General features: G+C 45.6%; 1 protein-coding gene and 1 long non-coding RNA gene across 4 annotated transcripts in view; one reads left to right on the forward strand and one right to left on the reverse strand.

Moving 5' to 3' along the window:
- dati (datilografo) overlaps positions 1 to 25,202 on the forward strand; it is an 85,742-nt gene extending 60,540 nt beyond the window's left edge. For all 3 annotated transcript variants that reach the window (XM_067356560.1, XM_067356559.1, XM_012365214.2), the window contains 8 exons: positions 2,524 to 2,683; positions 4,240 to 4,452; positions 4,718 to 4,840; positions 4,981 to 5,121; positions 5,580 to 5,774; positions 6,542 to 6,762; positions 7,028 to 7,181; positions 7,318 to 25,202. In XM_067356560.1, the coding sequence (XP_067212661.1) occupies positions 2,524 to 2,683; positions 4,240 to 4,452; positions 4,718 to 4,840; positions 4,981 to 5,121; positions 5,580 to 5,774; positions 6,542 to 6,762; positions 7,028 to 7,181; positions 7,318 to 7,442 (1,332 nt within the window). In that variant the 3' untranslated portion in view covers positions 7,443 to 25,202. The remainder of the gene's footprint in view (positions 1 to 2,523; positions 2,684 to 4,239; positions 4,453 to 4,717; positions 4,841 to 4,980; positions 5,122 to 5,579; positions 5,775 to 6,541; positions 6,763 to 7,027; positions 7,182 to 7,317) is intronic.
- The window catches only part of LOC105671243 (uncharacterized), a 217,143-nt gene that overhangs the window by 176,061 nt on the left and 15,637 nt on the right, over positions 1 to 25,445 (reverse strand). The window contains exon 3 of the long non-coding RNA XR_001100585.2: positions 6,269 to 6,376. This is a non-coding gene — a long non-coding RNA (uncharacterized lncRNA). The remainder of the gene's footprint in view (positions 1 to 6,268; positions 6,377 to 25,445) is intronic.

The following is a 25,445-nucleotide window of genomic DNA, read 5'->3' on the forward strand; positions in this document are numbered from 1 at the left end:
GATAGAAGGCATAAGTATGTCGGCAGTCGGCCACCCACTCTCGAGAGTTTATCGCGCGACCGAGAGTAGTGGAGTCGAGCCAAGGGAGAAGAAGAAACACGCGCGGGAACGCGCGCGCGCGCGCGCGCGCGACAGAGTCGCGTGGAAAACCGGAAGGAAGACGCACCGAAGTGGAAACGTCGAGGCAATTATCGCACGATTGGTGTCTCCCCGGCTTTTCTAGTCTTTTTGGCACGACGACTCGCACGTTCGCGAGCGGGAGGAAGAGAGAGAGAGAGAGAGCGGGATAGAAAATCAGGATTACGCCGGCATCTGGCATGTCGTTAAAAAAAAATGTCTAGGAAAGGAGGAAGCGCGAAGAGGCTTTGAGACGAACGTGTATGTATAATATTTATAAAGATCCACCGGCACAACGGGACGCCTATAAAACGAGCGCGCAAAAATAAATTTGCGTTTAAGGCGCGAGAGAGGCGGAGAATCATGCCGATAATAGGAAGGAGGCAGAAGTGTGTGCGAGAAAAAAGTCGATGATGTCTAAAAAAAATTCGGGGTCATTGCCGTCGTAACTCGTTTCGATCTTTCTCGTGTGTGCGCTGCCTCAACGCGTTCGCGATTGTCCCAGGTCCGGGGATAAAAAGAAGGACGACCGACGCGAAGAAAGACGTGGGACGTGGGGCTTGGGGGAAGAGAGGGGGGGGGGGGGAAGAACGGGGGGAAGAGGCGAAAAGGTAAAGGAAAAAGAAATCACGAATCGGAGAAAGAGAACAGGAAGGAAGAGAGGAACGGAGGGGCTCCGAAACTCTTCGGGGTCATTGCCGTCTGGTCTCGTTTTAGCCCGTTCACCACCTTCTCTTTCTTTCGCGTCTTGTTCTTTTTCTTTTCCTCCTTATTGCGTTTTAAGTACTCTTTCGAGCAAGTACGGCTGCCATGTTTTTCCTCAGGCGCGTGCACCTACCGCCTTGTATGCGTGCAAGCAACCTTCGTGCGTTCGAATAAAGAAAGACGGAAAGAGGGAGAAAGGAGAGAGACAAACTGCGATAGAAGGGGGGACGCAAGATAGAAGATGAAAAAAAAAAAGTAACACGCCGAGGATAATACGATCGCAAATCGGGTTTTTAACGCGAAATGGGCCAAAGAAAAAAAAAAAAAAAAAAAAAAAGAAAAAGAATCGCTCTATCTGGCACTGAAGGACGTCGAATTTCATTCATAATTTCATTTTGATTCTGATTAATATGGCCGTTGGTAGACTCGGTAAGACGAATCGCGCAAATCTTGTTTAAATACGTTCAAGCACGCGCAAAGTATAGAGAAAAGGAAAAGGAATGCGCACAGTCGCGAGCCGAAGATGTACTAGCAACGGCCATGGTAGTTAAAATTGATGTATGGTACAAGCTAGTCATTCCATGCTTCGCATTCCCGTTCATGAGTGAGGTCGCGCGGGGTCGATCGGAGGTCCAAGGCCGACGAAAGTGGCCGCTTTGTTTTCGCGACGCAACGTCTGGCATCGGCCTTTCGATTCGTATGTACGTAACGCGAGGCTAGGCCGATGCCGGCGGCATTAGCCGGCGAAATCCCTAATCGCGGTTTAGGGATTAATCCGCTCCGATCGTACCGCGGACCCCACGCTTCCACATATTTGTCTGTCTAGGCTTCGCTTCGAGCTCCCCGATCATTATCCTTAAGCTCCCCGTCCGAATCAAGTGCTCTGCTCTGGCGTTAATGATTTTTCATCGGTTAAGGCTCTTCCTCTACATCTCTACTATTTTCAAAAGTAAAAAGCAAAATTTCGAGACAAGATTAAAAGTGGGCACAGGAGTGTTCAAGAAAATCGTACATGGGCACTATCCCTTTCAATGACGATTCAATTCCGATACATCTCGTCAAGACTTTTCACCTAATTCCAACCCCTTTTTCCAAGAGCTAGCTATGATTTTTCCAAATATATTCGCCGATATATTCACTTGCCGCCCATACAGAACAATTCGTTATTTTATCAGTGCAAAATCAATGCAAATCTTACTTTAATAGTTGCATATTTGAGAAACACAATAAAAAGATTGTTACAAAATAATAATTAAATTGAGCACAAGATACAATTTATAAATAAAAGAAAGAAGACAAACTGTTGAACGAGCAGCGAATAAATCGCGGCAGAAAGTGGATCATTATTGAAATAAGACACCGATGCATTTCGAGAAAAGAACATTTCGTCCCTTTTTTTTTGCTTTCTTGTCTCGATTTTCTTTTCGTTCGCACCTGACCGACTGGGAAACCCAGCCAGGGCGCGATACCACAAAGTTCCTACCAGACACACTCGACATGAATTCCCAATGCAAAGGAGTAGTCTGTGGTGGCGGCGGTTTATTGGTGCCTTAACTCTCACCGGTCAAATCGTTCTGTTCTGTGCCCTGCCTGTCCTGCGCTTCTGGTTCGCAACTCTGTGGTGGTATTCTCTGGGTCGGCTCTCTACTACCGGTGCGCCGCGTGTGCCTGCTTCCGGTACTTCCGGGCCCCCCAAAAAAGGAGTTGCAACAGCGTGTTGTGTTCCAGCAACACGCCGCCCTGATCGGCGGCCCGAACGCAACCAGCTGTCCAGTATGCCACAAGCTCTTCCTCGGCGGCGAGGCGCTGATGGAGCACATGAAGCACACCCACAAGGATCCGAACGCCTCCGGAGTTGCCAGTAAGTATTGAAAAATCGCGTACCGACCGCCCTCTCGGCCGCCGGCCGTCTGTGTCTCTCTCGTTCCTTTTCACGCTCGTCGCTTTCTGTTTCTTTCACGTTTCGCGCGCCTACTACTAATCTTCCGTTAACCGATCGATTAACCGGAACCTCGTAACGCAATGCGTTTCTTTGCATGCAGCGTGCTTGAGAGCGAAACTTGCCGTTTTTTCTTCCAACCACTAATCGACGAAACTTAACACCGAATTTTCCTCGCGCGTTAACTGCTCGGGAGACGGGAGAACCTCTGTTTACTTTAACCGCCTTTAACTCAGATTCTTAACCGGCATCTTTGACTTAAGAATTGCCAGCACGAACCCCGTAAGGGTTCTAAACGAGAGAGAGACAGACGTGGACGCGAGAGGGGCGACATTAATCGTGAGTAAGAGGCTAAGAGGAGAGGTGGAGCAACCGCTCGTCGAGACACGAGGGGTGGTTTGTTCTTTAGCCCTTAAGTACGTTTCGCATCCATCCCAAGAACTTGCTTTGGCGCGGGCGATTACGCACACATTGTCCTTGTTCACTTCTCTCCGTATACTACTGTTTTCGCCTGGGCGGGAAAGGCGTGTAGCATTTGACACAACTGGTCGACTAATACTTGGGTATACTACTCTAATACATGTTACACGGTGCTTCGAGGGTGTCTCGTTCGACCTCTACACGTGCCTTTAATTACATGCGTGCGTGATGCGTGGTGTGTGAACTCTGCGGACGTACAGAGAAAAGCAACAGTCGACACCTCTGGCGTGTCTCTCCGTTCGACTTTTAACGCGAGGACCGGCGCTTCACTGCCGATTGCGAATGGCGCCACGGTGGTCTTCGCACATGGTCGGCATCTAACATGAATTGCGTCTATTGCGAAACGCTGCCAATTTAACTACGCGTTCGGAATAACAACGTCGTCGCATTGTCGTCGATATTTATAGCGTGAGGCTTACAACATCGCGTCGTACGTAAAAATCAGCAAAGACGCTACGCGCGTCTCTTCTCATCGCTCGTTTCGACTCGATGCAGCAAACAAATAACAGGTGTTTCGATTATATACGAGCGGTATTTTGTTAATTTAAAAAATTTCTATTTTGTTCTCTGTGCGTCCGCGTAAGTGCAACGCGCGCGGGTAAATGCGCGTGGATCCTGGCTTTTCGGGCCGGCGACCTTGCTCGTGAAAGGGAGTCAGCGGCGGCGGCGGCGCCGGCCGGCGAGTACTCTGCGTGGCTGAGGTCAGTGCTCTCCTGGTCCTTGGCTATCCGGCGTCCGTAAGGTCTCCCTTCGCCTTCGAGGTCGACCGGAGTCTGTGCGTACGTACGCGCGCGCGGCCACACGAGTGCGTGAGAAATAAGGTGAGGGAGGAAAAAAAAGAGCGAAAGGGAGAGAGAGAAAGAGAGGGGGAGAGAGAAAAAAATATGCGGGAAAACATGATAATGGTGGAGGAGTCGGGTGAGGAGGAGAGGCGGCTTTCGTTCCTTGGGACGCTTTATCCTGCTTGGCATTGACCTTGAAATTGTGTCGCCCTATTGTTCCCTCCGCTGACTGCACAACCTCCGTTGCCGGGGTTTACCTAGCGAAGCGACGGACCGCCAACCACCCGTGTCCAGTGTGCGGGAAGCACTACGTCAACGAGGGTAGCCTTAGGAAGCATCTGGCCTGCCATCCTGAGACCAGTCAGCTTAGCACGAGCCTCAGGATGTGGCCGTGCTCGGTGTGCCAAGCCGTCTTCACTCACGAGAGCGGTAAGTATTTTGTTAGCCGCGTAAAAGCGCGCGATCGGCCGGCCGATCGGCCGAGTTCAAAGTTTGAAATGTTACAGAGCCCGAGTTTCAGTTTCCATTTTCTTGTGCTGTAAAAACTTTTCATTTACGTTCTGTGAAAGTATAAATCATACCTCTTGACGCACACACCGAGTGACACTTCGTTCATCATCGTACATAAAAATATATACGCCAGTGCGATCGCCTTCCTGTGTGTGATCACCCTCGTCTCTTTTCTGGTGTTAAGGTCTGCTGAGCCACATGGAGCATATGAGGATGGACCCGAAGCATCAATTCGCGGCGCAGTATGTGCTGAGTCGCGCGGCCGCCGAGAGGCGGGAAAGAGAGATCCTCGCGAGTTCGAGTTTAGGTATAAATAAACTGTCGAGTTTTCTACATTGACATTATAAAGATCATGCGGCGGCCCACGGCGTTACGTAAAAAGTTATACAAGTTATTGACGACCGATGACCGAGCGTGACTCTAACGCGACGTTCTTACGTTGTACAGGAGCGGGTTTGGGTGTGTTGGGTGGAAGTCAATCCGGAGGACCGCAAAATTTGCAACAACCACCAATGTGCCCGTCGCCGTCGGCCCATTCGGACAGCAGTAGCGGCAACGGAAGACTCTCGTCGGCCGGTAGTGAACCTGGTACGCTCCGATACTTGTTCTACGTCTACCACTTACAAACCGAACGCTGTGTGATCTAGATATAATAGATGTAATGTTGCTCGTGCACAGCTTTGTAACATCGCCGTTATTCACCTTTTTTTCTCTGATTTCGTTAATGATAAAAACTCTGTTGTGAAGTACCATTAGTGAACTTATTGTAGTACACGTAAGTTACATATATATATACTTGAGTCGAAATAAAATATATACGAATTTCTGGTCTGAGTAATAATTCTCTCATGTGAACGGCGTTCTACTTTGGTCTACTTTCACGGGCGGCTTCCATTTCGGGATGACGCTCTTTTTAACGCTCTTAGCGTCTGTCGATTTGTATATCCGACGCGGAACGATATTTACTGCCCAGTTAAACTATTGTAGTAAAACGTGTGCAAAACCCCCCCGCCCGCTCGTTGCCCTGTACATACTGACGAGAGCAGATTTTTGCGCAGGCACCGGTCTACTCAACAACAACAACAACAACAACAACAACAATATGGCATCACCGGGACCGAGCGGCAAGCTCAGCGAGATGCTGCGAGCGGGTAGTCAACCGGGCTCGGCGCAGCAGTACCACGACGAGATGCAATCGCAGCAACAACGTATGGCTGTCATGGCCGCCGCCGTGTCAGCGGGTAAGAAATTAATAACGATAAAACGAAATCATGTGTAAATAAGAGCAAACCTAGCACCGCTCTAACGACGTGCTCGAGCGAGCCGCGCGCCGAGTCACCAAGGACTGCGTTATCACTTATCAACTCAATTGCACGAGAGGGGAAAGCCGATAGCTCCGTTCCAATTATTGCCGATAAAGCTTTGATTTATAATGTTGTTTCCCCGCTGACGATGTTGCATATGCGCCCGCTTTCCTCCAGCTTTGAAAGATGATTGACGCGCGGAAGTACTTTCGACGTGACTACATTTATTGCCGAGGAAAATGAACATTTCCACGTATACAGAAGCGCGATAATGCAATTATCGATGTCTTGTAAAATATTATCGCCAGTTAACTCGGTAAAATTCATCGCGCACGCAGCTTCTTTTGCAAAGCATTTGCGGGGTCGTAACTCGCCAAGAAATTCTCGCCGAAGAAACGGCGGTAGGAAAAACAAATATCGGAATTCCTTACCTTCATTCCTCTCCTCCACGATCAAAGTTAGCACGGGACGCGTTTGTGAGCAACCCTCCTCCGACACGTGTTCCGCAGATCATGGTTCAATTGCGATAGTCCGAAATTCTGAAACATAAATCATACGGAATATTTTAGATTCAAAATTACAAAAAGAATATGTAGATTATAGAAATTAAAAGAAATATATATTTTTACATATTTTTTTTTTTTCTAGTTATTGCTCATCGTTTGGAAAGAATTTTTGTGAAATTAAATCAATGTTTTTGTTAGGATTGCAAAATTCCGTGTCGCCCAATTTGTCGCCGGTCGACATGGCATCGCTCGCGGCGGCTATGAGGATGGGCAACAACGGTGACATGAGCGGCGGTACTCAAGGTTCGACGGGTCCTCAACAGCAAGGAGTGCAAGCGAGCGGACCGGAGCAGGCTCTGAGAATGCATCAGGCGGAAGCTTTGCTTCGTTCTCAAGCCGAAGCTGCTCTTAGACTCGCAGTAAGAAAACAAATCTAAATAATATTATGCGACATTTTTTACTTAAATTCTTAATTACACACAATCAGCATATATGATAATCTGTATAAATTATTACAGTTATAAAACACGCACATCTTAATGCATTCAGTCATAGTCTGAGATATTATAAAATATATATCGCAAACAATAATCATAAAAACTTTCAGAAAAAGCAATTTAAAGACTGAATATTTTTCAATTCCTTCTTCCATTTTTCAATTTTTCCTCGCGTCTTTGCAAACAGGTATCTCAAGCAGCAGCAGCCGCAGCGAGTTCCGCGGTAGGCGGCGACGTGAGACATCATTTGGGACAGCATAATGGAGGTAGCACCTCCGGCATGCCGGGACACCATACGAATCAACAAATGTCTCAACAGGACACCTTAACGCCGGACCTCGGTGAGTATGCGACGAGAATCGAACACGATATACATTATAATATGTATATATAATATTGAAACACGTTGAACTTTTAATAATTTTGATTCGTGAAAGCCTTTTTTTTAATAGAACGTCTACGCGCGATATTTTTCAGGAGAAGCGCTGCGACTGCAGGAGCAGCGATTAGAGCAGGCCCTCAGGTTGCACGGTGATCCGCGCGCCTTGAGCTTCACTCTGGCTCAGCATGTCGTCAATCAGCAGAGCAATCAGCAACCATGAAAATTCAGTTACTACTGAGACGAGTGGACCCCTTGGGCGCCGGATCAGACGACCTTGCAGAACGAGCGCATGAACCAGCAACAGTCGCAAGTGGCGACGGAGCGCTCGACGCCGTTGCACGATCAACAACAGCACCAACAGCAGCAGCAAGGTCCGTCCTCGATCGGTCATCAGCAGCAGCAACAACAGCAGCCTGAAGATCGCGGCGTCAAGAGGAAAGCCGACGAGATGATCGGTAACTCCGAGAACGCGTAAGAGCGATCGCGTCCGATTGCGAATGACGATTCGTCGTCGTCGTCGGCGTGACTCGCCCGAGCGCCCAAGTGCGGTCGCCAGAAATTCACTCATTGTCTCAGCAGTAAGAAAACGTTAAACAAAAGGACTTCGTGAGGAAGAGTGTAGTACTTTCGGTGTCTTCCTACTCGGATAGAACCGACACGGCCGGAGGCCAACCGGAAGCGATCGAGGGAGAGCCTCTCTCGGTCGACAGGACTCTCCGGATGGTACCGCGCCGGACGAAGGGAGAGTGAGAAATACGTACGTGTGTAGCAATCCGTTGCACGGCGCGAGGCGGAAGGATCGCAGTGGCAACGCTCGTCTGCCCGCGAATTCTCGCGCGGTTTCCCCGCGCGATTCGTTGTTCCTACATCGGTCCTGGATCAAGGATCTGTCGAACGGGGAGGCTCCGCGGATGACGCGGAGTCGCCTCGTCGAGGATTCGACTCAGGACACGTTGCCACTGCCGTGCTGCCGCCTCGACTCCCGAAACGTGCCATAAATAACTAACGAGAAGCTGCTAAAGAAACAGTAAGTCATCCCGGAGCCGTCCTGTTCAACCGGGACGCCCCGGGGTGCACACGCCCCCAAGGTACTATGATCTTTTAGTACAAGAGCCGATGAAACGGCGCGCCGACGGTGCCGAGGGTCCAACGGGCGATCCTCAACCGTCCCGCTGCCAGGCTCAACAAACCTAAACTATATATAAATATTATACATACATAGATACGTCTATCTCCACCGCGAACCACGCTTAAGGTTCCACGCCCCCCCCCCCTAAACTTAAACAAACAAAAAACTCCCGTAATGCTTAATAAAGCGAATCGCACACCATCAACACGCGAGTACGCAAGGCTCATAAAGACGTTGTGCGTCACGCGGTCGGCGGCGAACGGTCCACCCGAGTGTGGTATCGTGTCGCCGCGTTGTACGGTTGTTAATTATATACGTACTGAAGCCCCCTTCCCCGTGTGTGTGACAGACGGACGCGACGCAAATCCGCACGGACGTTCACTCACCCGCGATCAGCGTTTCGCGCGACGACGGCAAAGCGACGTTGACACTTCGCGCGCTCGAGGAACGAACGCGTCGGACGTAAACAGATACGCGTCGCAACAGATACGTACGAATGCACACACACGCGAATCACACACACACATATATATACATACGTAAATACACAACAAACACACACATGTACAATACAACTCAACGTATATTACGAAAAAAAACTCATCAGCAGCACACTTTTATGGTGAAGATATAATGCGCGCAACTTGTGCTCGGTAGCACGAAAACTATTAGCTCATAAGCGAACAAACAAAATATAGTTATTACAAACAGTTATATTATATATATTATATATACATACAGAGTATGAAGAGTATGACAGAAACAAAAAAAAACGGGCGAAACCCATTCACACTTACACGTTTAATTGAGGAAAAATGCGGTAAGCGTGAAAGAGCGAGCATTTTTCGTGAGCAAAGCACGCGACGAAGGAGAAGAGAGAAATAAAAAAAAACTAAATGCTAAATATTATATATATTATATATATAAATATTATAAATAATGAATATAGGGTCTATGAGACTAGGATAGTTAGGCGAAAGGGAAATACGAATGAATGCGCAGCGCGCGCCCCCGTAGATTTTACGTGATCCCAAGCATTGTCGGCGAGAGAATGTGACAGCACAGGAAGAGAGCGAAACGGCGGAAATTGTGCGAAAGCGAGAGAGAGAAAGATTGAATACTTGAGTGTTTTTTGCGAATGGAACGACCTTGGGATCGGCGTAGACGCGCGGGCGCGCCGTCGAGCGGATGAGCAGATCGAGTGTACGTGAATGCTTCGTGAGCATCAAGGAGGAGCGAATGCGAAGACGAGAGTGAGATTTTAGAATGGCGTGCTTCAGGTAATCTGAGGTCCTGTGATCGTTATAAGCGAAATATTTTTTTATTTCCGGGTAATATAATCTGAAACGCGTAAAACTCTTGCGTCGTTTTGAACTTTTACTTGCAATATATCGTTACGTTCTCGCAATACTTAGGATGAAGAAGAATAAGAAGAAGACGAATAGGAATACAGAAGGTGGATGAACAAAAAGAACAAAAAAAAGACGTAAAAAAAGATACGAAGATGAGGATGACGAGGGAGAGGAAGAATATGAAGAAAAGTCCGTAGGTTTGATCGTGGAGCGAACTTTTAGAGACTCGAGCCAGCCCCTTCGCCCTCTTAAAACGACATTCCCCACTTAGCGACGTCCCATCAATTTAGATCTTTCCCAGATCGAAATTTCCTTTCGCACCTTCCCATCTCTCCGAAACTTTGACGAAACTCGGGATCGTTTGTACTTTCGATGGGGTTATCTTTCGGTGAGACGAAAACGCGATAAAACGGGACCGCACCGGAGAAATATGTTTGATGTTCGGCTGGAAAATCATTTCTCGATATTAGAGTACGAAAACGTGAATCAAAAGGAAGCGAAAAAGCGGAAGTAGAGTTTAAAAAAAAAACAAGAAGAGGTCAAAACATTGTTGTCAAAAAAAGTTGATTCGGACATTCATCTACGACACGATTCAATTTCTTCGTTTCTTCGACTGGCAATCGCGGACCTAAATAGAGTGCGGAATTGAATGGTAGCGTGCCGAATTTGTTACTCCTGGACATCAACCTCGATCGCGTTACTGTTGTTGTTGTCTTTTTTTTAAGAAACTCCCAACGAGATTTTTTATCCTCGACTGGCTCGTTTTTGGAAGACATCTCGACTCTTTCAATCCTTGCTTTCCAAACACCTCCCCTCCCCCTTTCACCCATTATCTTGTTTCCGAAATCGAAACTTCCCAAATTGCGTCGAATAAAATTTCGCCTACGAATGTAATTGGACAAGTCTTTTCTCTCGCTACGTTCGAAAAAAATCATACATCTTTTCAGAACATAAACTATGAAAAATTTTTCGAAAAGGATTCTATGTATATTCCCTTTCTGAAAAAGAAATTCTACACTCCATGTTTCATGCCTCTTTGTTGGCAAATTACGAAAGTAGCCTAACGTCGTCATCTTCGTTGAACGTAAAAGACACGCGCCGAGAAGCCGCCGGATAGCCAGGCTTTTTGACCATCTGGGACGAGAGAAGTAAAGATCGCTAAAGGATTCATCGTCAAAGCTACATTTAACGATTGTACTCGCCTCGCGATCGGAACTCGACGGACACGTCCAGTACATTTTCTTGTGAGAAATTTTCCAAAATTCGCGACTCCCTAAAACGTTCTCATCGCCATTGGGATTGATCGTTCGTAAAGCCAATTCGGAGAATCGGAATATTTATAATATTTAGACATCGCTTTTATTTTTGCGAAAGGAAAAGGGATAAGCGGGCCTCCTCGAGTTCCGGCGATCGCAAATGCGGGTCGATTCATCGATCGTTATTATTAAAGTTTTTGCGTTACAGGGCGTTTTTTCCTCGGATTAAGTAGTATGTAAATACACCTTGATATCACAAGCATAAACTGAGAATTTACTGGTAAACTTAAACGAACGTACATAATGCGAAATAGGGTTAGTTTCTATGTAAATACCTAAAGCTGGACGAGTGCATACACCTCGTTCACGCAACCAACAATAATCGTTTCTTATCGAACCAGAGCTTCTGTTCGTTGTCGGTGCGTGTCCCTGATCTGATCGGCGATCGCTTCCGCCGCCCCGACCTCGTCCCCCGTCCTGTAGGACGGGATTTTACATCCCGAGAGGGGAACGGGAGCGTTCGTCGTCTCTCGGACATCACCGATCGGGAAATTCTTTTTTTTTTCTCGACACCGATACACACAACTGACACACCGATACACTTACACACAGACACAGCACACGGCATTGCGATGGATTGTACAGCTACGATAGGAACACGCGTAATACCTAAAACGCAATCTTCGCACACTCCGGCGCCTACGCAACACCGTAGGGACCGACATTTTTCGGACATCTTTTATTAGCATACGATCGCGCTTTGTTTTTTCGGGAAATATAAAAGTCGCGAACGATGAGGTATAGGTATATCACGGTTAATATGGCGAAAGTTCGAAACGCTTTTGTGCGAAAGGTGCGAACGTGCTGCAAAAGTCAGGAATAAAAGAGTTTTGAGAAAATCTGGGAGAGAATGAGAGTGCGAAATTACTGAATTTCGGCATAATTTCGAATTAGGAGATCAGTCAATATCTGTGAGTCTGAGGATAAATGATGGAGCGTGTGAAAAAAAAAGAGGTTTAGTTAGGTGAAGCACGTATCGCTCAAGAACGCGAAGCAATGAAATTCTCGTTGGAATTCACGAGTCTACAACGATTTTCGCAAAAAGACGTAATTTGATTTCGCGGTCCCTAATCGAGCGTCGAGAGGTATCGAAAACAGTGCATGAAACGGTAGTAAAAGCGCGAAAGAGCGAAAAGAGATACAGAAGGATGGAAAAAGAGAGATCAGCGTTACTTACCACCATCTCACAATCACCATCACAAAAGAAATTTTGATAAAACAACAACAACAACAATATACAAAACACTACCACCACTAATCACGTCGAGATCCTTCATGATGATCGCGATCATGAAACGATTGACAGACGACTGTTTTCGACCGGTGCATCCTGCCGTGCGCCGAGGGTTGCTTTTTCGATTAAAGTAAAGCGACGTAAATAATCGGGCGGGGTGGCTCCCAAAGCCACCCCCCTCCGATCGCGATTAAAACACACATCCCCGCGCGAGAAGGAAGAATTCCCGAGGCGCCGGCCCGTGCCCCGCGAACGTGTACCATAATTTTAAATTTAAACGAAAGGTAATGCAAAAAAAAAACACACAAGCGCGTTAAACAATAGATCTAGTAGTGTATGTTCTGTAATCAACTGAGCAGTAAGCGAGGATAAAGATAAAGAAAAAAAATAATAATAATAAAAAATGCGGGTTGCACCGCAAAAAAAGCACAAAAAAATAATTTACAAATATATTGATTTACATATGCCCGTAACTCGTAAGGGGGCCGGTGGCGCAAACGCGTCCACCCGCGTGAGATTTTCGGGCCTTACGACGACGAATGAGAGGAGGAGACGGCGGGACAAACAAACACGGCGTACGCGAGTCGCGACGCAATACGAGCTCGCAGGTGTAAAGCGCGCGAGAGGCGCATCAAGAGCAGGAGAAAATCGTGGGAGACCTGTGAGCTGTTGTTGGGTCGTCCGTCTTCGTCGCGAAAGAGGCCAGCGTGCCGCGCAAAGGCGAAAGATGTGGAGGAGGATGAAGATGCGGCCGAGCAGCGACGAGACATAACAAAGAGACGAGAGACTCACGCGCGCTTAACGACGGGAGGATCCGGAGAGGAAAGACCCCGAGGCGTCACGGACGACCCGAAGACAATTAAGCGCCCGACCGTAGCCTACTCGCGGAAACGCGACTAAGATAGTCGAGAGAGGCCCAGGAATGATAATGATAAAAATATATATATATATACGCAAAGGTATATATATACATAATGAAAATCCACAGCGCGACGTTGCCTGCAAAATCGGCCCTACCCATAATCTTAATCTCTTTCATGTAAATTTGCTAAATGTTTAAATAATCTAAAAAGTGCCATAGCCCGGATGCGCTGGTGCATACTCCCAGCGCATACACACTTACAAATACGACTCGACCTTCACGAATCAAACGCAAAATCCGCGGTACCGGCACCGCGCGCACACGTGTGCGCGCGCGCGCTCGCGGCCGCGGTAGAATTGGTATTCTCGCCAAGGAACAAACACAAATGTACAACAGCGACAGAAACCAACGCAGACAGGCACCCCACAAGAAGCGTGGCGCGTCGCTCCCCCCCCCGCCGTCGCGGCGTCGGGGAACGCGCCCCCTTAAACGACACACAGATCAAAGAGAAGTTGCCCTGGTCACGAGCGTGCAACCCCGTGCGCTCAAACATTTCTCAATACACGAGCACTCGTGCTCATATATACTATTACACGTTACACAGCTACAGAGATACAGCTATACACTCTTTTTTACACTTAAAGCACACTTGTCTACACTTAATTACACACGCTACGGATATGTAAAGCCAATTGTTTTTGTAAATTGTCCAAAAAAGTTTTCTTAAAAAGCTACGATTCGGCCCCGTAATAATATATATTTTCACGCGCGCCGTGCAGAGGACGCCGACCCGCCTTGGAAAAGCCCCCGGCCTTGAATAAAGGTCCGCTTTTCAGGCGGAAACGCGTCATCTCGGGCGCCGTTGAAAAGAGGAAAAACGTTGATCAATTTTTCACGGTAATTTGGTGAAGAAAGAAATAAAATTCGTGAATGATGTAACAGCACACGCGTTTGTGCTTGTAGTACTACGGAATAACGCAGAGCAAAATTTCGCGGCCTTTGGCATACGTTTGGATGCAGTACCGATGATGAACGGCGCGTGTACGCTCGCGTGAGACATAGCGCGCGAGTGCGCACGTTCCAAACGCGTCCCGGACTTGACACGAGAGTACCCGGATGTGACGTGTGGACCGGTCTCTTCGCCGGGCTACTGCCCGACGACAGACTGGTGGCGAGGTGCCAGAGAGTTTCGTCAACGAGAGTCGACGAGAAGAAGAGAGAGAGAGAGAGAGAAAGAGAGAGCGAGAGAAAATAATCTCGAAGTGGGAGAGAGAGAGAGAGGGAGAGAGAGAGAGCGAGAAAAGTGCGACGGGCAATGTACAAAGCGGCGAGCGGAGTTCCAAATGAAACTTCCGAGCCCTTTGATCGATGAGAAAATGGCACCTCGGAAGCCACCGTAGGAGACCCCCGTTCCACGAGACGCAATCACGAAAGGTGTAATAATAACCTCATGAGGAACACACAACCAAGAGGAATGTGGCAGCGGCAATTGCATAAGGGCCGTTGTTCGAGTGCGGCTTTACAAGCAAAAACCGTTGGTTTGTTTTTGATCGGGTTTTAATTTTTTAATGAAATAATCTCACGACGAATATATATGACGTACGATCGCGCGTCGCCCATGCGCCCGGTTCGCAAAGGGAGAGCTTTGCAGAGGTGCGGATTGCCGCGCGGCGGCAATATTTATCGGGTGGCAACGGCGTACGGCGCACGACGTATGTGCATATTATTCGTGGCAGTGTGTATCGTAAGTGCGCAGCATATGATAAAACCGACAGTCTAGCAGTGCGAGCGCCTCGGCGGCATTCGCGTCTTCACGCGGTGACCCTGACCGAGCCTCCGTGATTAAAAACCGGAATAAGTTGTTTCAATGTCCACTATATAAATGAAAGAGCCATAGTTGTTAAGGCGGTGGGTTCCGGCGTTCGGCGAGTCGGCTCGGCTTCACATCATACATATGCACACACATATACATACGCGTCGTCCTGGCCCCAGAGAGAGAACTTCGAGAGAGATGACGGCGGTGAGTCAACGGGGAAACGCGCGAGAAACGGAGACTTCAACGACCGCGAACATTCGGCATACCGGCAAAATTACGAGGTTCCTGGCAGTACGAAACGATCGAGGTAGCCGGGACAATCAGATTCGCGAATTTGGCGTCTAAATACGACGTTCGGAAATCAAAATTTAATCCACTGATCCGTATTTTCACTGCGTCTTTTTTACGAGCGTGATTCTCTCACTCTTATTCTTATCTCTTAACAAGGAGAACGGCATTCAATGTCAATACTGAGGACGAGGGTCAGATGTCGCGTTTGGCATTAAATGTGCAGTGAAAATGCGGATCTCTTGCCCGGCTACTAAGCGGATGGGAGAGAGAGAGAGAGAGAGAGAGAGCAGGGAAACATCGGGAGATAAACGGAGAGAATCCAGAGACTCTAAACCTTATGATCGATCGAAGTCGTGAAGAAGTAGCGACTGCCATGATCCCAATCCATATACCGACCAATTGACAAACGGTCGACGACGACGAGCGTACGGACCCATCGCGCTGTCTCGTCGCGGGCAGATCATGCGAGCGTGACGGACCGATTGTGTGACATCGATCGGCTCGAATCGTGTCGCGGTGGCCTGCCGCGGCGAGGCGATACTCTTTTCAAAATATTCTTCATACTTCCGTTCAGGAGAATGTGTTTCTTTCAACCTGAACCCGAGCAACCCCCCGCATGCGTGTCCGAGGTGAAAGGCCGAGTCCGTTTATCCGGTGGTTCAAACAAAAAAAAAAAAAAGCATTAACGGCACAAAAGACAGATGAATCTGTAACATCTATGAAAAATTGCGAGTTTATCGAGAGCGAATAATCGTGGATCGGCATAAAAAAGAACGGAACACGAGAACGAGATGCATTAGTATATTGTCCGCTGAGTGGGTGCCTTCGTCAGGGTTTTCCGTTACAGTAAACAGACAGTTCTCAAGTATAACTCACAATTAGTAGTGCTATGGTAGTACAGTAATCACAGTGTACCGCAGTTAAACAGTTAAATAAGTAAGTATACGGGAAGCACGTGGTCTTTTTCAGTGTCTGCAGAATCTCGTCGTACACCACCTACCGCTAATCGGGTAGTGGCACGACCGGAAGTATACCGGATTCATTTCGTGCGCAACTTCCTACCCCACCCGTCCACCGTTTGGCTGAGCGTTTCTTCCCCTCCCAAATTTTCGGACCTCGGGCGACCGATAGAAAAAGATTCGATCGAATTGTCGAGAGAAAACGCAAATCCTATAAGCAAAATTTAGAAGCAAAATTACGCCCCAACCTTGCCAAACCGGTCGCTCGCAATCCCTACCTCCTACGATTCAATCGACATTTAACGGATAAATATGATAATAAGTGTACTAAGTGTTTGTAGTTTAGCCAACGTGTACGTTGTATACTCTGAGATAGGCGCGAGGAAGTTGAAGAAGGAGATAGAGCGCGAAGCGAAGGGATAGCGAGAGAAAGGAGAGATAGACGATTGCACGGTGGAGCCATATTTAACTAACTGATAACGATTAATTAATTACAGTAACCATTCAAGATGACTTAATTAACAGTTAACCGTATCGCATACACACATGCATAATTATTAATTACACGTACTCCAGTATATAAGTAAGGGCCGAGCGGTAGCGCCGCGCGTACCGCGCGCACCGCCTCTATTCAATAAATAAATCGCGGAGGCACTCACTACGGAAACCAACGAGCGGGGACTTTGGGACTCGGACGCGGATCGGAGGGTACCTGAACACGCGAGCTGGGACACCAGATCGAAATTGTCCGTCAAGTATACAACGTGAGAAAAAAAAAGAAATAAAAATCAGGAAAACGAAAAACGCCAAGTTCTCGACGACGCGGAAAGCGGCCCGTCCGCGGGTCTTTTCCGGCGTCGGACGGTCGGCTATTCTCGGCTTTCAGGATTGCTTTCAACGCGTCGAGCGGTTGGTCGCTAGCGTCAGCCGACTCGGCGAGACCATGAGATCGTTTTCAGACCACGCGTGTTCAGATGTCCCGCACCCCATTACTTTATTCGTCTTTCAAGTGCAACGTTGAGTTATTTCACTTACAGCGTTGTTTTTCTACACAATACAAAATACCCTACCACCTGTCCCTACCGGCAAACCAATCCACCTCATCACGCTCCCGCAGGAACAAAGCATCCCCTTCACCCACCGCCCCACCCACTCATCCCCTCCATATACAGTGTTGTTTCAACGTCCGTTCGCGATAAACTTGGTTGCGAGTCTAACGGCGACCGCGCTCCGTTCTCCGTTGAATAAAATTGAAAGACGTCGGGTGACCCTTTTTACTTTTTTCGCGAAAACGAAATTTGGAATGTTTATACCATACATTTATTTTTATATCCCTGAAAAAAATTTCCCGCGAAACTCGGAAGGATGTCCTTGCAAAAGTAACCCAGTGGATGCATCTGCAATCTTGACAGCGGTGCACCTCGACAGTGGAACGGAGCGCGCTTGACTTTGACTCCGAAAACGGCGAACGTTAAGTTTCAGAAATCAGACTTTTACGTAAAGTTAGTTACCGAGTTATACAGCGCAAGTTATCGTTAATTTTCGACGCGCAGCCTCGTTGCGACGAGAGCGATTTCAATAAAAAAAAAAAAAAAAAACGCAAAGTCCATCCGCGCTGTCTTCGAGCCGAAGAGCGCGACGAGGATGCGCGTGTAGGTTTAATGGTATCGATTGAGTTTGGTCGAAGTCCCCTTTTGGGCAAACACACCGACGCACTTCCGGTCCCGCCGGCCAGCATCGTTCGACGGAAAAAAAACAGAAGAAAAAAGGGGAAAAACAATCTCGGGCCTCCGAAAAGATCGCGACAGAGAGGGAGCGATCCTCCGTTCGAAATTCAATTCTAGTCAAAAGAGGGTACAAAGCCGAGACGGGTGTCAACTCGGACAGGCGAAAATCGGTACTTATTTAATGCGAGAAGAAAGAAAGAGGGAGATACAAGGAGGGCGAGAGAAAGAAGAGAGAGAGAGAAAGAGAAAGATAGAAGGAGGAGGCTCGAGAGGGAGAGATACTTTCCATTGGATTGCACGAGCACGCGTTCCACTCGGCGCGCACAGAAGAAGTGTAAAAAATGAGAGACGAAGAAAATTGGCAAATAAAAAACAAAAACATGAAAAAAATATGATGCTGGAGATATCTGCAATCTGTGGAATCGGCAGGGTGGCGGGACCGTACACGAGGAAATATCCGCGTTGCTGACAAAACGTAGCCTCTTTTCGTTGTGTCAAACCGCCGGCCAGGATCCGGGCCGATCCTTGTATAAGCAAAAAGACAAACTTTCAAAAAGCAAAAAAAGATGAATGTACGGTGCGAATGGATCTTTCATGAAGCTTCGATTGTTGTTCCGTCGAGTTTTTCCTTTTTGCATATAAAAATGCCTACCCACCCTCACGCTTTTCCGGAGAGGCCGCCGGACGGGATCTCGCACGTTTCGATTCGCTGGAAGAAAATCGATCGGCGTGGACGTATGAAAATCTTGGTAGGAGATAAAAAAAGAGAGAGAGAGAGAAATCGAAAATGTCGAGAGCCCGTCGAGCGAGCCCCAGCCTTTCGATACCGCGATTAACCTACGATTATTATGATTATTATTAGTTAATAATTATTATCATTATTATTAGAATGAGATTGCCAGAGGGCAATTGAAGGCGTATTTTACAGAGAAACGAAAGGGAGGGGAAAAAGAGAGAAAGAGAAATATCTTGGAAGCAATGCCTCGATTTAAAGTTCGCTCGAAAATCGTCGAAGCCATAATATGTTATAAACGTATAATAACTTTTAAGTGAATCGACGAGAAGCGGTAAGGGAAGAGAAGCCACGTTTCGAGATTCTCCTTTCTTTCTTGATTTTTTTTTTTTTTCATGGCTATACTTTTCTTTATAATTATACACGCATACACGAAACACGCGTACATACAATTACACCGGTTAAATATTATATATGTTACTTAGCGAGTAATTATTTATGTGCGAAAAGTAGTGAAAGAAACACACACATGATATCGTGTTAAAAAATTCAAGTCCTTCTCTCTTCCTTTATTATAACTATTATTATTATTGCTAGATAATTAGGCATCGAAATTTTATTGTTGTTGACGATCGCGCGAGATTGGTTTTTCATAATATTTGTTATTTTTTTTCTCTTTTTAGTTATGCGCGTAGTATCGCACGACTGAGAAAAACGGACGCGACTTGTCGTGAATCGAGTTTTATACGTATTTTTCTTCGTTTCCCTTTATGTCAGATATATCGAGTTCGACTCTCGCTTTCTTGATCTTTTTTTTTTTAATTTGCATATCGCGCGTGTGAATCATGTGCGCTGTATAGAAGTTATTGAAATTTTACGTTCCTCCTTGCCCCTTTTTTTTCTATGTATACCAGTGCACTTTCCTTGTTTAGAAAGTGAAGAGTACGGGGACTAATTTCGATCTCATTTTATATGCGTTTTCAATCGCGGTGACGGAAAATTAAACACGTTTCGAATCGGCGAATCGCGAAGATTGAATTTCATTTCTTCTACGTCCCGTTATACGCGTACTCTTCAATCGTCCCTTTGCAACGTTTTCGTTCGCCGAACCGCGAGATTACTAATGAAGACCACGCATTCAATTTTGACGATTATCTTTGGTCTCATTGCGAGAGAGTTCCTATTTAATGAAAAATAAAATAGTAATTGGTAAAAAAAACGACGAGAAAAGTTTGGTGAGGCAAAAAAAAAAAAGAAATAATTGAGCGTGGCGGAAACGCGGCATTCGGCGAGCGAGCTCGTCGGATTACGTTTGCTAGTCAGAATTGGTTTAAAAACGATGAAGCAAGCTAAGGATTTTTTTTACGATTAGTTACTGCCTATTATTATTAATTAATTAATCTGTTAAGATTAAACGTTACGTTAATTGACGCGGCCCCACTTTCGAGCTGCACTCATCCTGAAGTAAAGTAGGTCAACGTATACACGCGCGCAAACATAGGCAACACACAGACACATACGCACACAGCTGCACATACGAAACGGTATACAAACTACGGTTCTTTAGTTACTATTCACGTAGATTGAGACGACGATTTATGAAAATTAATTACAGTCCGCCGAGAGAGACGTAGGTCATATTAAATTTTAGTCGATAACTTCTTATTTTTGTTACGAACTTCCTTTTTTTTCTTTCTCATGCCTTAGACGCATACACTCACGCAGGCTTAGCGCTGCTGCAAACTATTACATGTAGCGTAGTGCTAAAACATCATCACTATTATTACACCTACTGCTACCGCTATTGCTAGAAAATGTTAGTATATTGCTATTATTATTATTATTATTATTATTATTATTATTATTATTATTATTATTATTATTATTATTATTATTATTATTATGTTATATATATTATATGTTATTATTAACATTATATTATTATTAATATTATTATAATTATTATAATTATTATATTATTATTAGCATCGTATTAGGATCCGTGTTGTAAACTGTTCTGTCTTCGTTCGCGTGTGGTACATTAGGTAAATCAATGTGATACATGTCTAGTTCTCTTTGTGTCAATTCGACCGTGATTAGTTCTTCTTTTTCACAATCTTTTTTTTTGTTTCTTTTTTTAATTCATCTCTCGTATGTGGTTCCTCGCGTCGAAATTCGCGATCGACGACGACTTTTTCCTTGCGTGAGAGAGGCAGGATAATGTATCTTTAAAATACGCTGACGATTGTCACATGGAGTTTAGGACACGTGCATTTATTAAACTTTATCGTTACCTATTATTACCTTGTCAAATGAAATACCGGGTGTACGAACGCGTCAAGCGTGCGGAAGATACTCTTACAAATCTTCCCTCATATATTGCGTCTAGGCGTATCAGAATTCCGAATATCATTTAGTGAATTTGATAAAAATCCAGATTACATCTGTGTTAAGAAAAAAAATATGCGGTTCTCAAGGCGCGAAATTAAAAGTTGCATTGATCTCGATAAGGAGCGCTCGTACACTCGGCGATATTCGTTATTAGTTAACGCTATTAGTTATTATCAGTTAACGCTCTTAGTACTATTACCACTATTATTAGTTATCGCTATCGACTCTTGATACGTTCCCTATTGTCGATCGGCGAGCGAGATAACTATTTCGATTGCCCCTCGTCTCAAGCGTGCTTCGTTGCGTAGTGCTGTCACATTTTTATTTTCATCGATTATCAACAATTGGGACACAAAATTGGGATCTCTCGAAAGTTATTATCGCACACAGGAAATACTTCTTGTCTTTTGATACATTTTATAATGCGATTATAATTTTTAGAATAGTAAAATAATTCTTAGAATTAAACGTGTGTCTCTCGTGAAATTGTTACGTCCGGATTGTTCAAACATTTTTTCATTTCTAAATTGACATGCGACAGCACTAACCATGGAGTTAATCGATTGAGGCGGGGCAAGGTGTGCGCGATTTGAGATATTTCGATGAAGGGTTTGTGTCCAAAAAGTGCGATGACGAATTAAACAAACCAGATTTCGCGATCGGGACGTCAAAGCGAGAAGAGCGGTTCTTCTCCTCGCTGGCCGTTCCGATCGCGGAACCGTTCTAGTTGCAACTAGAGAAGCTATGGGATCCTCAAAGCGCCCACGCACGTCGCGAGCTACGTACATACAATTTCGAGTTTCGGAAACAATCGACGCGCGAAAAAAAAGAAGTACGAAAAGAAGAAAAAAAGGAGCGAGCTGTTTTAAAGCGAGCACTATAGTAAGAAAAAGAAAGAGATAGATATTAAGAAGGAAGCATACAATTATATTCGCACCAGTCTCTTTCGGTTACGAGCGAGTTCCGCATTGTGTAGGATATGTCTAATTGATGATTACGATGTGAAGATAATATTCACGAGATGAGGACGAGGATGGTCGATGATTGCGACTAACGGTGGAAGAGCGAGACCCAAATTGAGAAATCGCGAGAGCCTTTTTGCACGAATACGCATTACGAACGGATGCGTAACCTCTAGGAACGTTCTTTTTGTTGTTGTTAATGATGATGGTAATGATAATACGTCGATTTAAAAAATAAGAGGAAGAAGGTGCTTCTGTGCGACGGAAAGAGCTTCCGGGCACGCGTGGAAGGAAAATTCGAAATTCGAAAAAAAACCCAATCTTTTCCCTACCACGTACGCGACGATCCGATTCCATCTCGCGTACGTGGGCAGTGTTCGATGAGAATTCAAAACTAGCATGTATCGATAATTACTGGAATCAAGTTTTCTGGACGATCAGTCGACCGTCAATTATCTTTCCAGTAGTATAGCAACGACGGGCGAGCGGGATCGCAAAAATCTCGCGCGTCGATTCTTCTGATTCAAGAAATAATTGTTCTTACGACCGATCGGAATATGCGAGATGTCAATTTCATTCTTCGATCCCGTTCGCCCCCCGTTGCTGCGCTCTATTTAGCCGAAAAGGATGCTCAATTCTTGTCGATCGATCATATTGCCATAATCTGTATTTAGGACGCTCGAAAGATGTGCTTTATTTATTGCGGCGCAAAATTTGTTACTCGAAAAAAAATGCGCGACGCTTCATCAAGGCCCTTTCTAATGTTCCAAAATAGCACTTTCGACATAACAAAATAGCCATTTCGACTACGAATATTTTTTCAAAGAATATTTTTTCAAGGGATATTTCTCAAATTTTGATGTTCGATACACGATCAAGCGCAGGAAAGGGTCTCGACGAAACGCCGCGGCTCTCTCGATCAAACATATCAAAATACATTGACTCCACGTTGGAGAATAATGCGAAATTACTTTCGACATGTAATTAGATTGTAAGCGACAAAATCGGACGAAGCACGCGTCCACGCGCGAAGCGCGACGCGCGCTCGCGCGTAGACGCCATTGAACACTGCATGATCGATGATCGCGAGAGAAAAAAAAAAAAAGATCAACGCGAGATCGAGGATGGGAAAAGATCCGATCCTTGAAACATCCTTTAGGCTTACGATCGAGGATTAAGAGTTCGTTAGATGTTAATGTCTGCGGAGCGGGTCGGTTTGGCGTCTTCGTGGAAGTGATCTTCGCGCAAAAATCTTATCGCAAAATTCCAAATTCTCCGAAATTATATCGACAGGAATATGAAATTTGTCTGTGTGATAGTCTTTTATGGCAATAAGAAAAAAGATTACGTTTATACGGGAAGAGAATCGAGGAACTTGGTCGAATAAAAAGATTCGAACTGAGGAGATCACTTCGACAAGATCGCGAAGCCGATTCGCGGGCGTGTAGATCGAAGATAGGCGAAAGGAAAAGAAGTTTATAAGCGAGATATAAATTCTTTGTGCCTCACGACTTCCGGCTGGACGACCTTTCGCGCGCAACGATACCCGTAATTAATTCCTCGGATCGTTGGACGGGAGATGAATGAAAGAATTCGAGTCGCGGTTAAATTGTAAATACGCGGAAATTGTGTGCGAAACGCTCCCGATTGTGAAATTCGTTCCTTCGTAAGGCGCAAACGGAAGCTCGTCGACACCGGAAGCACGCGATCGGCCAGCCTAAATTTAAGGTCTTTTTTAGAAATTAGCGGCGGAAAGGCAGATATATATCGCGAGGGCGACTATCGCTGCAATTTTATGAATGAAAGAGCAAGGGTTTGCCTGCGAAGCGAAGCGAATTGCGAGACAGAATGAACGACTGAGAGAATGCATTGACGAAGAGCGTTTGCTAGCGAGAATGCGAATCGAGTAAATGAGAGTGGCGTGAGAGAGAAATGTTAAATGTGAGAAAATGGGATGTAAGTGCGTACGAGATAGGAGAATAAACAAAATTTTACTACCAAGTGGACTAGAATCGCAACCGATGGGCATTATTAAGCGAAAATAAAATTTTCGGAGCGTTTTTTCGACGAAGAAAAGCGTCCAAAATTGTACCTATTTTCATTTTATAAATTATATATATATATGTATATGTATATGTATATGTATAGATATACGACGACCTAAACCATTATTATTGCAAGATGTAATTGCAAGAGAGAGAAAGAGAGAGAGAGAAAGAGAGAGAGAGGGAGAGAGTGTGAAAGAGAGCGTGTGTGAGAGCAAGGTATAGGAAGACGATGAAAAATAAGAAATTATTGTATCTATATTCGGAAAAATGATCGATGATGTGTATTCGAATCGTGATTATTATTATATATTATGATTATTGTGTATAGTTAAGGCGAAAATGGAATTTTAGACGAAATTATCGAACTCGAGGTATACATATAGGGATTGTAAGTGAGTAAAGAGCGCGAGAGACAGTGCGAAAGAGAAGGAGAGAAAGGGAGAGAGAAAGAGAGTGAGAGAGAGAATTTCTCGATGGTGATTGCACATTGCATGTCGACAGGCAACAAAACAAAGTCCCCCTCCCCTCCAGTAAAATCAATAGAAAAATTAAGTCACGGCCGAGTGAAATACAAAAGCAAAAAACGTTTCGAGTTAGTGAATTTTTGGGAAATTTCAAAATTTATGCAAAACGGGCGACTTTTTTCCATTTTTCGAAAACCGCGGTTCTTCCAGAAAAGAAAAAGAAGAAGAGAGTGATTCTCGTTTCCTTTGTGCCAGGACCAAAAGAAAGCAAATAGCCGAATATATATCTATATATAAAAATATACATATATGTATGTATGTATGTACGTACATACGCTCGTATGTACGTACGTACATGAATCAACACACGCAACGTGTACGAGACGTGCGAGCGCGTCCTCCAGCGCGGCGATTCTGCCGGATCGATGCGCGAACGTGCGACTTTCGGACAACCAGAACGAGTGCCTCGGGTCCGATCCCGAAAGAGGACGGGCCCAGATTTGGGAAAATTCTTTGCCGGCAGATCGGCGCGCTCGGGGACACGGAGAGTGGAGAGGAGGAGAGGCAACAGGAGGCAAAATTAGCTTGGACAGCAATAGTTACAGATCAGAAACAAGCACAATAGACAGGTTGACCAAAAAAAAAAAAGAAAAAAAAGAAAAAAAAGAAACGATGTCGGAACAGCGGAAACAAAAATCGCGTCAACACGAGGCAACATATAGTTAAATATACTTTATCGCGCACAGATCGCAATTTCAGTTCTCCCCTCGCGATCGTAGATCGATCGTTATTAGATTTTTCGACGCTCACGGTGCCGCGACATCGGTGTCCCTCGATCGAGAACGAATTCTTCGCGAACGATCGTTCGGTTGAACATCGCGAGACGATCGGAAGGAAAAAAAAAAAAAAAAAAAACGCGAAAGTCATTATCGATCGACG

The sequence above is a fragment of the Linepithema humile genome, chromosome 6, assembly GCF_040581485.1.
Source record: "Linepithema humile isolate Giens D197 chromosome 6, Lhum_UNIL_v1.0, whole genome shotgun sequence".
Taxonomy (NCBI): domain Eukaryota; kingdom Metazoa; phylum Arthropoda; class Insecta; order Hymenoptera; family Formicidae; genus Linepithema; species Linepithema humile.